Below are 13,237 nucleotides of genomic sequence, written 5' to 3' on the forward strand. Positions count from 1 at the left end.
CACTCACACACACGCACGCACTCACGCACGCACACGCACATGATAAAAATTGCCACAACACATTTACTCATCTTACAAATCGTTGCTTCTCGGGAATTTAATGGCTTCATTGTCAGGTCCAACCAAAGTTTTACAGACCTTCGTCATATAGCTGTAATATTGTAATATAGTAAAACATCAAACAAATATTGTACAGATCAAGATGTACGCAGTATGGAATTGAAGTATGTTATAACAAAGACTGGTCATTGAAATATTTATTTATATCCACTGACAAATATATTAAGACTGTTACATTTGATGAATGGAGTCAAGTGTCTAAGCCTATGAAAGTCTATAAAATATGCATATAATTTACCTCTTCTTCTGGAAACAGAATATGTTCGAAAACGTCTATAATTGTTGACTGAAGTAGTATGCCTTTCTTACGAATAGGTACAATTTGGCCATACTGAACATAATGATCACAGACAACATGATCGATTAAAACACTTAGGGACAACTGAACATATGACACAAAAACATTTGTTCAGAAAAACTATGTAATTCTTGTCCAGGACTCGATTCTTCGCTGCTGCGCATATGTCATCTCAGCCCATCCAGTAAAGTTTGTTCGAATAACCTGGTTCATCCACGCTGAAGCAACTGCCAAACCCACCGCCTGTTTAATCGTCGCCCTTGCACCAGGCTCTCACACAACACACGCACAGCAGGGGCACGAGGCAGTAGAAGATCCACATGGGCACAGAGAAGCCGAGGGCGTGGGTGAATAGAAGCGTATCCTTGCACGGAGACGAGGCGAGCCACAGGGAACCTAAAGGGATATAAATAGTTTCGCATTTCTCTGTCGTAGTCCTGTGTTTCGTATAAGGGAGAAGGGCACAGTTTTACATATATTCCCATTGCAGATAGCCAGTAAGTAACTGAAATATTACCCTAATCGCCCGTTCGTTCAACCAACGAACGATTACGAATTACTGCGACAAGCGTCCAGAGAAGCTCACCTACAATTCCCCATCCGATGTTAAACAATCCAATGATGACACAGATAGCGCCTATGAAGTTTCCTGAAATACACCTGCAGCAAAACCAGCAGGATGCCAGGATGGGGATGACGACAGAGGTGGCTCCCTGGGCTATCATGTAGATGGCGAGTCTGGTGTTGCCTGGGCACAGATTGTAGTCAAGGATGCCTTGAGAAACGAGAACATCAAATATCTACGTTGGGTTCACTGGAAGGCTTGGAGAATATAGTTATTTTCTGTTAACACATTACCCTGACATTCAATGGGAAACTTACGTTCCTTTTTAAGTAAGTGTCTTTCGGATTTAAGTAATAATCATGGCAAAGTTCATTATTATATACATTATGCTGTATATAGTTTCCTGCAGCCAAAATATTTAACACCAAACCATTCCATACTGTTCTCTCTGTGCTTTTGTGTGCAGAATATATACAGAAGAATGAGGACTTTTTTTATGGATATAACACTTCTTTATTCTGTATAGGCGACGTTTCGACATAGATTCTAATGTCGTTGTCAAGCAAGTATATGTATACAACCATGTACATCTTTACTGGCTTCCTATCAACCTATTTAATCCTGTATACCATACCATCTGTGTTATCAACCTCTCCTATTGTATAAACAACTCATAAAAAAAACACTTGTGAAAATGAGTTCCCAAAATTGCTTGAAACCATTTCGAGACAAAAGGAGTTACATAAACTTATCATATCATAGTCATGTAGCATATCAAAATGTAGCTTATGATGCATGATATAGAAATAACCATATGATATGCTTCTAATTTTCAACCATATGATATGCTTCTAATTTTCAATGTGGTGATATAATCATATAAATTCATCAAATATTGTCTTTCCTTCATCTGACACCAACATTGTAAGTATTGGCCTATATTAATGGAAACCATTATTCAATTAATGTATTCTCCCATTTCATAATATTTACTACCATAACACACTTACGTAGTAATAATTAAATGACAAATGATATAAAGCCAAATCTGCAGTCAATATAAACTGAATGTATTATTACAGGAGTGACAAATTATATCATAGTGAACAGATGACTACATATTACAAGTGGGGTATGCAAGTGTAATATATAATGTGTACTGGTATATTCATTTTAACTTTCACAAGGATTTAGCATTGTTAAGTAACTTGCATTGTCAATCAATCCGTCATTAACCTGCAAGCACAAAATATGCTGTTGAAATACAAGCTTCGAAATGATTTGACAGACAAAAACACAAGCATAAATTCTACTCATACTTTTTCTTAATTTGGAAACAAAAAATGCCCTCGTTAGAGAACATGCCTCCGCCTTGCACAGCAATCTCCATTCACTATTACATTTTCAAAGTACTACTGTGCACTTGTACTTTAATATACTTTCACCAAACCGCACGCAGATAGCCCTTGACATACACTCTTCAAAAAAAAGAATAGCAAAATAAAATTTGAAAATACTGATCAAAAGTTTGTACGCATATGTCACATTAAGCATGTTTTGAGGGTTGCATGTTGTGTGGTTTAGAGGAACATGCGTGAGCGAATGCAACCATAAACTGTTTTAAATGGTTTTATCGATCATGATTGTCATGATGAGCTTGAATGTTATGGAACACAATCAAAAGCCGCAAGTATTGCTTTTCACGTGCAAAGCATGAGTACAACCTATGACTAAAAGACCCAAATGCATCTCACAAATTCATCCAAATCCTTTGCAAATACTAGATGAGAAAATGTGACGTCAGAACGGTGCTGACCGAAAATTGCCATTGGACATTACAAGCTGGCGAATCAAAGAGTGTCGTGGCATTCATCCCAACAAAACAACTCATTTGTGGGATCGTTTTGTGCATTCCATTTCAACAAATGACCATCCAAGACCAGGAAGACCGTGAGTCACCACACAGCCCAAGATCTCTACATCCGGGTAACCCACCTACGTAACTGCAATCGTTCCGCCCGGGACACAGCACAAGAATGGTTTGGAGCCCGGAGAATGTCCGACCAGACAATCAGGAACCGTCTCCGAGAGGCAGGTATGCGTGCCAGACGTCAAAAAGTTACCCTCTCTCTGATACGATAACAGGTGGTGTAACACGGTGCAGCCATGGAACCTTGGGAACCTTGCAGGCACATATGGTTCAAGCGACGTGACGGAAGACACCGTGTCTACAGACCACGCAGTGAACGATTTGCACCCAACTGCATGAGGCAAGTGGACAGATTTGGTGGAGATGGTGTCATGGTGTCATGGTGTCATGGTGTGGGGAACCATCTCATACACTTGCAGACCGGTGCTCGTCGAAGGCAATCTAAAGGCCGCTCGAAGTATCGATCAGATTCTCTGTCCTCACGTGCATCGCCTTGTCGACCGCCAGAGGGAACTGTACCAACAGGACAACGCCAGACCTCACACAGCACGTGCTACAGTGGAATATCTGGCCAATAACAACATGAATGTCCTTCCCTGGCCCTCCAGATCCCCGAGTCTGAAACCAATTCATTATCTGTGGAATCAGATCGATAAAAGTGTACGTCAACATCGTAATCCGCAATTTACCCTTTAACAGTTGTTCAACATGCTGCAGGAGGAACGGAGAAGGATTCCACAATGAAACATCAAACAACTGATTCGATCTGTGTCAAGGATACCTTGAATAAGACCAAAGTTTTCAATGACATTTTGCTTTTCTTTTTTTTGAAGAGTGTACTTTCTTCAACATCTAATTGATTTGCAATGGGGACATACCCAAGAGATCCAGTAAGTTTCATTGAAATCAATCTGGTAGTTTTTGAGTAAAGTTGCTAACACATAAATACACACACACATAAACAGGGTTGAATACATACCCTCTGCAACAAACCTTCGGTTTTGGCAAAGGCAATTATGATTATAGTAATTATTATGCATACATATATTATTGTGATTCATGATATTAATGGTAGTTGTAAAACACCAATCACAAGGTACATTTTGATATACTATATGCCTATGTTGTGATAGGTTTATAAAAATATGTTTTCTCACATTGGTGTTGCCGGTCGATTATGGGTACCGATGTTCAGTTACCCCAGAATGAAACGAACAATGCTTTTTCTGAGTCCATATGCAATTATCAGTGCTTCCAAAAATTAACATGCACTTCCCACAGAAAGCATATTTGCTACATAAGCCCCTGCACTAATATAAGAACTAAATATACTGTATTCCTGTGCCTAAAAATTCAACTGCATAGTCGACATAAATAGATCATATATGTCCCGTTTATGATCCCTTCCCCACAAACAATAAAGAAGAAACTCATATCTACACAAATTTCTTTTAAGTCATCTTGGCTTTATAGATAGAAGCGTTGAAGAGATAAATATTTATATTAAAATAAAACCATTTTCGTCACCGAATTATTCCCTATTTTGGATCTTACCAACAACTATCATGGCCACAGGCAGCGAACCAAAGATAAGGGAAAAGATGCAGACACACACTTTCACTAAAAAGGAAACAGAACATTAGTGATGCTTTGGACTGATACATGCATTGATTAAATCACAAATTTAAGGAGATTGCTATCGTTTCGTTTCAGTTGATATTATCCTTTCGTTAGCACAAATACAAACTCATGAGGACACAACCTTGGTGGTTAACGAATCGTCCGTTTGTCATTCGAGTCCAGAGTCCTTATTGCAATACAGTTTGTGACATCCGACGTTATTCACTGCTAAATGGGTTACCTGACATTTTATCGATATCGTCATCGTCGTCAGGCATGGTGACAGAATGGTGACGACTCGGTGCAGACTCCTCTTCTGTCAATATATACACATTCAAAAGTGTGATCGTACCATTCATTGAAATAAAAAAGTTGACTATCCATAGAACTTGGTTTTCCTCCCTATACCATTGTTATGTTTTATTACTGCAGCAAGGGTGTAAAGTTTAGATCGTTACATGTTTAAGAAGTAAACGTTTGCTCCTTTGTCATGTGTGGTGTGATAAAGTGCAGTCTTGCATTGGACTATTAAAGTTCAAATAATTAGGACACCTACCATGCCTTCAGTCAAAAAGAGACTTACCATACCTTTACCCACTACGATAACAAAATAGTTACCATAGTTTTACTTCAAACCAACATTATACCTAGATACTCACTATGCCTCTTGCCACCACGATAACAAGATATTCACTATGCCTCTTGCCAACACGATAACAAGACAATGACTGCATCTTGCCAACATGATAATAAGATAGCAAGATGCATACCGAGCGTTTAGTCAACAAGATAGCAATGTATTTACCATGCTTCTAGGTAACACAATAACAAGATCCTTTCCTACTTATCTTTCAAGCAAGCTGACGACAACTTACTCACCAGATCCCGAAATGGCAAATATTCCAGAGACTTGACCCACAACCTGCCGGGTGCGTGCACCTGAAATACAAGCAGTGTCACGTAAAGCAGTATAATGTCACTTGCATTGTTCCATATTCAAGATTCCTTCACGTACTATACCGATATAGCATTCACATTATTCTGGCTCTGTGTCTGCCAGTCCTTTTATCCAGTTCCCTCTTTCGGTATGGAATATTTAAAAAAATATTTAAATCAAACCCATGTTAAACATTTTTATTGGCAGAAACAAATCATAAACTTCCATTTCCAAAAATGTGTGTATGCTCTTGTAGTTTCACCTCAAATTAAAATATCCCCTACCTTTCTTGTATAGTTTGAAAGTTGCCATAAATCTATGTGCAGAAGCATTTTGTAGTTATCGTACAAACTTTACTTACGGAACACTCTTAAGAAAACATTTCCTTCTTCATCTGTAAAAAAGACGGCTTCGTTAGATTCTTAAACCTGGCATCATCATTCCTAAACATTTAAGATTTAAAATATGTAATTGGAAACATTCTTAGCAAATACCAACCCAGTGGCGTGACAATTTGGTCGCTAATTTCACTACAGGGGCGGATCCAGGGTTTTCGAGAAGGGGGTGCGCATAAATCATGAAGTCCAAAGGTAAGGTGAAATAATCCGAAGGGAATTTCGTTTCGGGGAAGAGAGGGTGCGCACCCCCGCATAACCCCTCTGGTTAAGCCCCTGCGCTGTCCCAGTATAATTTAACATTATGTACCGAAGTTCAATTAAGCAAAGAACGACTGGATCGAGAACCAGACGAGGACCGTCGCTTCAAAAGTTATCGCATTTCAGACAAATAAGATCACTCATTGATGAAGTTCATAAATCGCCGTTATGAAAACAATTCTTACCACGAGCCAATAAATGAAACCCAAGTAAAACTCTATTTCGCAGAAACAAATTTCACCTTTAAACCCGTTTATACTCCATATCAGTATCAGTGGAATCGCCATCACACCAGTCACAATATTATGTAAATGTTACACCCACTGTGTCAGGTATACAGTCAGTAATGAAAATAATTCTTACCATGTGCCAGCGCCGTCATGGTAACCTCTCTGTTGACGCTCACCTCCCCGTCTGCCGAGACAGCGAGATTGCTTCGACCTCCTGTATAACGGAATAGAGCAATGCAATCACAAAACACATCCAACAACACAAAACACATAAAATGTCAGGCAAAATGCATCGTAAAAAACACATTTGAAGTCTCGACAAAGAACAACCTTCAACTAAACCCAAAAAGTAATCACGTAGACCATTATTTCTTATGTGACCTATCGTTTAACATGCCGGAGTCATTACTGAGTTACTGTTGTCTTGCCATCGCCACAACGCAACCATCAACAAAGAGACTCCGTGACAGTGGGAAGAATATTTTTTTGCACCAAGCCATTGGTATTTAGAGGCTGCACGAGTCGCCATAGGGGGAAGGGGGGTGGGTGGGGGGAGTTGTCGTTCATTGCTCATATCTGTCCCAACAGGGTTGCAATATAATATAACAATATATCAACAATATAATTTTGTATGGATGGATAGCTTCTTTGTTGCACTTGCTTGATAACTGTATTAATATTATCTACACCATTGGAATAAAGAAGTTGTTTATGTATAAAAAAATCTGTTCCTTTTCATCATACCAACTTCTAAATACCTCACAAAGAAGTAAAACATAGAAGAACACGTGATCGGCCTCGTTCTGGAAGACCACGTGTCACCGTACACCCGCACATGGTAGGTTCGGTCGTTTACGGCGTTTCCAGAACAGGTTTAAATTTGATACAGCAACAGTATCTGCCTTGCCCCCAGACTATGTGATCAAACATTCCGGAAGCATCTGCAGGAGGATCGAGAACAGCGCGTGGATCATCCTTACACCACTGCATCGGTAACAAATGGTCATTACCAAGATGGAGAACCATCGTTTTGAGTGAGGAATGCCCTTCAGAAGTGGTACACATGAAGGGTAATATGGATTTTATGGCTGCCTGAATTATAAGGAACATGACCTTTTGGAGTATATTCTCCGACACCGTCATGTAGCATCAAGACGTCGTTTACCAGCAATGGTTTCTGAACAACATCCTGGTCTGAACCCAACATAAATTTGTGTGCGACGACACCATCACCAGTCCTAGCAGCATTGTTTTTGGCTTTTGGGACCAGAACATTCGAAAACTTGTAATCCTGAATTAGGTCTGTGGGTTGATGACGAGAGCTGATGAAGGTCATTCAGTTACTCACATTCTTTGACGTTGACCTTCTCATGAGTCATTTATTGTACATCGCCTCTTCCTTCACGATCTGAACATGTGTAACAGTGCTTTGATGCTGGTAACTAACAGTTCTTTTGTTTGGATTTATGAATATATAATGAACAACATTAGACACGCACCCCCCATAATAATACGAAATATCCCCGTCAGACTGAAATGTACCCATGATATCTGAGCATCGTCGGTGCATTTTAGTGTGGTGCGTTTCTAATGTTCTTCAGTACATGAAAAAACTTTCCCATTCCTTTTAGTAGTGTATTTGCCTTTTTCAGAATATCATTGAAACACATTCATGTCATGTCAACGGTAAGGTGAGGAAACAAATGGGTCACGGCAAACACATTAAATAATACTTTTTCAGATAATTCTATCACAAAATAGAGTTGTTTGTTGTTTAACGTCGCAGTCGGCAATTTCCCGGGTATATGACGGTGGTCTATAAATAATCGAGTTTATATGTGCTATCTACGCAATTGGGACACGAGACAACAAAGTCAGTAAGCCTGACCACCCGATCCCGTTAGTCACCGCTAACGACAAGTTTGGGTTGCTAAAAACCAATTCAACTCGACTCTTCACACAGTAGATAGAATACATGCAGCCTAATCTTGTGTGAAAAAAAACTCAAATTAATCATTTTATCTAATGGGTGAGTGAGTTTAGTTTTACGCCCCACTCGGCAATATTCCAGCTATATGGCGGCGGTCTGTAAATAGTCGAGTCTGGACCAGACAATCCAGTGATCAACAGCATTAGCATCGATCTGCGCAATTGGTAACCGATGACAAGTGTCAACAAAGCCAGCGAGCCTGACCACCCGATCCCGTTAGTCGCCTCTTACGACAACCATGGGTTACTGAAGGTTAATTCTAACCCGGACCTTCACAGGTCTTTTATCTAATGGAATATTGGCCGTCAATTAGTATTATACATACTTGTGGCAACAACACCCTCCATTTTATCCTGAAAATGTACACTTCCCTCTCTGATTGTTTACTGGTCAGCTCGGCCTGTCCACGAAGCTCCCCAACCAGGAAGATACCAGTATTGCAAACAGATAGCATAGATTACTACGTCAATATCGACTTACTTTTTCTTTTGTTATGACTAATCTATTTATACATCTACTTGGCATGTTTATCTCGATCCAGCTGGGTAGATCCAGTTACACAGGTATGCCAGGACGGACTTTTGCACCGACAAGTATTGCTATAATCGTCGGGCTGATCTAAAGACATTTCAGTTTCATATATTTTGTTGTTACTTACGTTTCTCAACGATCAGGGTGTCCAAAGTCGTGGTGCATTGGCTTAATTGTACATATTCCTGAGAAAAGGGTACTACGTTAACCAACAATTACAGAGGTACACCAAGTACATGCTTGATTGGCATTTTAGAAGATGATATTTGATGAACAAAGAGAATTTTCTGGGTTTCATCTTCTATTTATTCTTGAGTACAACGTTTGGGTCCCAACAGTTACTGTTCAGTTTTACCTGATGATGGGACCTGAACAAGCCCTGAAACGTTGTACTCAAGAATATAAAGACGATGAAACCCAGAATATTCATCAACTTTTTCATACAATCAAGCATGCATTCGTAAAAATTACGCTACTTTTGGTAATGTTTCACATTACTTACAGCATCATCTACAGCATTTTCTGTCCAGTGTGATAGATTCTAGAGCAAAGCTTGTGTTGTGTTATATGTTCAACTTCATATTGAAAGGGTACAGAGATGACTTGTTTTATAGCCCCTAGTGTTTATTTCTGATAGAAAGTTTGGAATAAAGAATGTACTTTTTATATCCTTCAAATGTCCTTCTTTTGAGAATATTTGAGAATTTTTGTAAATATCGAAAAATGGTATTAGAAAAATAGTGGATGACTGTCGACATAAGAAAAGTGGTTCTCTAAAGGTGTGCATAAACACTGTGCTTGGGATTTGTTTGGCAATAACACATAGTTCAAACAGAAATGGTATTTTCGAATAAATTTTCAGGAATGCTAAACGTTTCTGTATAAACAGAACGTCATTCTGCATTACTACACGACATGAAACCGTTTGGGTCCCCTTTTTTTTCTGGTGTTGAAGTACACATGAAACATTTGCTTGCTCTTGGTCGTGTAGATCTAGTTACATACAGAACGATTAAATGCCGAGTGATTTATTGAAGAAGCTTGAAATAAACATCTGTAAACTGTCATATATAGAAGACGAATATCACTTCGTATCCTTTTGTAACATATACTCTACAGTGTACATTAATTACGGAATATCAAATAATTAACAAATTTAATATACTGATGTAATTTGCTGTTGATGTGTCTTCAGTAGCCAGCTCCTGCCTAGAATTGCAGTGTAAGATCTATGCTTTTGATAAATTATGTGATCAAACTGGAATGAAGATAAATGTGGATAAAAAACTAAAATAATGGTATTTCCCAATGGTGGTCCACTTTGATCATATGACAAAATGGTATTTTCAAGGAAAATAAATAGATGTTGTTTCCTCATATAGATATTTAGGACTTCTACTCACTTCAAAATTGTCTTGGAGCAAGGCGCAATTTAGTCTTCGTTCACAGGTAAACAAAGGTATGATGTTAATTTACGGGTATTCTAAAAGGGTTGGAGGTATGCCATGTAAGGATTTACTAAAGATACTTGATAGTATGGTTGTGCCAATTGTATGTTATGGCTCAGAATTATGGGGTATATACTATAGTAAAGAAGTAGAAAGAGCACAGTTGAAATTCTGTAAGTGGATTCTTAGAGTTGATATATCTACATCAGATAATATGGTATTGGAGGAATGTGGGCGTTTGCCTCTACAGCTGGTATACCTGACCAGAGCAGTTAAATACTGGTGTCGACTCATTACTCTACCTCCTAGCAGGTTACAAAACAAGTGTTATCAGATGCTTATGTCCCTTGATAATGTAGGCCGTACTACTTGGATCACACACATATATTATTTAGTGATATATTATTTAGTTTTGGTTTTGGTTTTGTCTGGGTTTCCCAGCAGGTTGGCTGCATAAAATCTTTTATCTCTCCATTCGGACAAAGACTATCAGATCATTTGTAACAGTCATGGATTTCAAGCTTAAACACATCCTCCAAGTGTAACTACTATAAACAGTTCAAATCATTGTTAAATGTAGAATCATATTTGTCAAGTGATATTCCTTACTACTTGAGATGTTCTATGGCTAGATGTAGATGCCAAAATTACCGTCATGCTATAGACACCGGTAGGTACAATAAATTCAAGAATATATATTTTATTGAAGACGAGCTACACATACTGTTTGTCTGTGAAACCTATATAAACTTGTCATTGAAAGTAATACATACAACCGTTTATACCTTATGCTAAATCTCACTATGTACCTCAAGATATGGTGAATTTACTGGACATCACGCAATGTTTCTACCTTGCATGGTATATCTTTGTGTTTATATTAAGTATGGAAATTGAGAGCCAACGCTACTAACCCATAAGCACTTAGCCCTGCAGTTATTACTGGTACACAGTAATGTCTCTATCACTTAAAACCAACAACAATTTATGAAAGTACTATGTTGTATATATTTATTGTATTACAATCTGCATACCTGTGCCTGCTCAGCTCCTATACTACCACTTAGGTATTTTTTGTCACCAAGAAAGTAGCATGTATCACTTACATGCCCCTTCAGGCACAGGTTCTCTCACTGTGACCTCATTAGCATGTGTCGGCCAGAAAAGTTGAAAATGTCCCTATTGCAATCCTATTGTGGAATGATTTTCTTGCAATATTTAAAAAGTTTCATCATAAAAGTATCAGTTTCTAATTCACATATCTAACTTCAAGTCAATCACAAAAAATTGCCTTCTAGTATATTATAAAACATGTTATGCAGAAGTAACTTTAGATATAAAATATCAAATTACTCAACGAACGGGCCATTAGGGTAATATTTCAGTTACTTACTGGGTATCTGCAATGGAAATTTTTCGTGAAACTACACCATTCTCGCTTATACGAAACACACGACGACAGGGGAAAATGCGAAACTATGTATATTCGATTAGGTTCGCTGTGGCTCGCCTCGTCTCCGTGCAAGGATACGCCTCTATTTACCCACTCCCTCGGCTTCTCTGTGCCCATGTCGATCTTCTTTTGCCTCGTGCCCCTGGTGTTCATGGTTTGTGTGAGAACCTTTCAACATATTTTAGAGCCAAATATTCTGTTGTCCCTTAATGTTTTGATCGATCATGTTATCTAGAATAATGGTGTTTGGCCAAATTGTATCAATTCGTAAAAAGGGATACTACCTCAGCCAACAATTACAGTGGTATGTATATCAGGTAAAATATAACCTTTATGACGAAATATATCGCGAATACGATCTTTCTAAAAGATGAGTTTTATAGACGTGGACACTTGACTTCATTCATCAAATGTAACAGTTTCGGAGTAGATATAAATCAAGATATTTTACTGACAAGTGTTTGTTATAACATACTTCCTTACTGTGTACACTTTGATCTGCACGACGTGTGATGTTTGTTTGATGTTCAAAGTCGAATTCAGCATTATCTTATCTCACACATAAATGTCGCTTTCTGATTGGCTGAGCGCTCTTCGATTATTTCCAATGTACCCCGCTTACAAGCAAGTCACATTTCAATGTTCCCCGCTGTCAGTGGCAACTCATTCTGTACTTCGTGGTAGTAATTCTTTATCTCGAATAACATTGAATCACGTATGATGTACGGAAATTACCGATGTTTTGCGAATGCAAATCGAAGGAAGGGAGATAACTCTAAATCTGTTTTTCTTGTCAGCAAAACCTAGCGATGGCTACAAAGATCACTGGATTGTCTGGTCCAGACTCGATTATTTACAGACCGCCGCCATATAGCTGGACTATTGCTGAGTGTTGCGTAAAACTAAAGTCACTCACTCACTCACTTTGTATCATATGATTGGTATCAGCAGAAGTTAGCCAGTAGACTGCAGCGTCCATGTGTGTGGAAGACGTACAGCTTTGTTGTTTTCCATGTGTAACATAATCAGGTACGAACATCCTACTGGTTGTGTTTCACCTCTTAGACTGACTGACTGAGTTTGGTTTTACGCCGCCTTTAGCAATATTTCAGCAACATCACGGCGGGGGACAACACATTGTACCAATGTGGGGATTCGAACCCGGGTTTTCGGCGTGACGAGCCAACGCTTTATCATGACATCAACCACTAGGCTACTCCACCTCCCCTTCACCCTTAGCCTAGTGGTTAAAGCGTTCGCTCGTCACGCCGAAGATCCGGGTTCGATTCCCCACATGGGTACAATATGTAAAGCCCATGTATGGTGTCTCCCGCCGTGATATTGCTGGAATATTGCTAAAAGCGGCGTTAAACCATACTTACTCACCCCTTAAATGCGGCATTCATGCTTATAGACTGGTTGTGTCTCATAATCAAGCATAAACACAAGGAAGAATGTT

General features: G+C 38.9%; 1 protein-coding gene across 2 annotated transcripts; it reads right to left on the reverse strand.

Moving 5' to 3' along the window:
• Window positions 1-242: 242 nt before the first annotated feature.
• Window positions 243-8,800, reverse strand: LOC124292286. 2 transcript variants are annotated; one of them, XR_006902411.1, is made up of 9 exons: window positions 8,672-8,800; window positions 6,490-6,570; window positions 5,832-5,864; window positions 5,413-5,472; window positions 4,775-4,849; window positions 4,468-4,533; window positions 1,005-1,193; window positions 540-814; window positions 243-491 (listed from the first exon to the last, which is right to left on the reverse strand). XR_006902411.1 is itself a non-coding variant. In XM_046729355.1 (8 exons), exons 1-8 carry the CDS (start codon window positions 8,691-8,693, stop codon window positions 666-668), a joined length of 675 nt encoding a protein of 224 aa, XP_046585311.1. In that variant the 5' UTR covers window positions 8,694-8,800; the 3' UTR covers window positions 243-665. The 2 variants fall into 2 exon arrangements, 1 of the variants encoding a protein (XP_046585311.1); XM_046729355.1 differs by having other exon boundaries at window positions 243-814.
• Window positions 8,801-13,237: the final 4,437 nt, after the last annotated feature.

This window comes from Haliotis rubra, unplaced genomic scaffold, assembly GCF_003918875.1.
Source record: "Haliotis rubra isolate DU_JTF1 unplaced genomic scaffold, ASM391887v1 Scf1136, whole genome shotgun sequence".
Taxonomy (NCBI): domain Eukaryota; kingdom Metazoa; phylum Mollusca; class Gastropoda; order Lepetellida; family Haliotidae; genus Haliotis; species Haliotis rubra.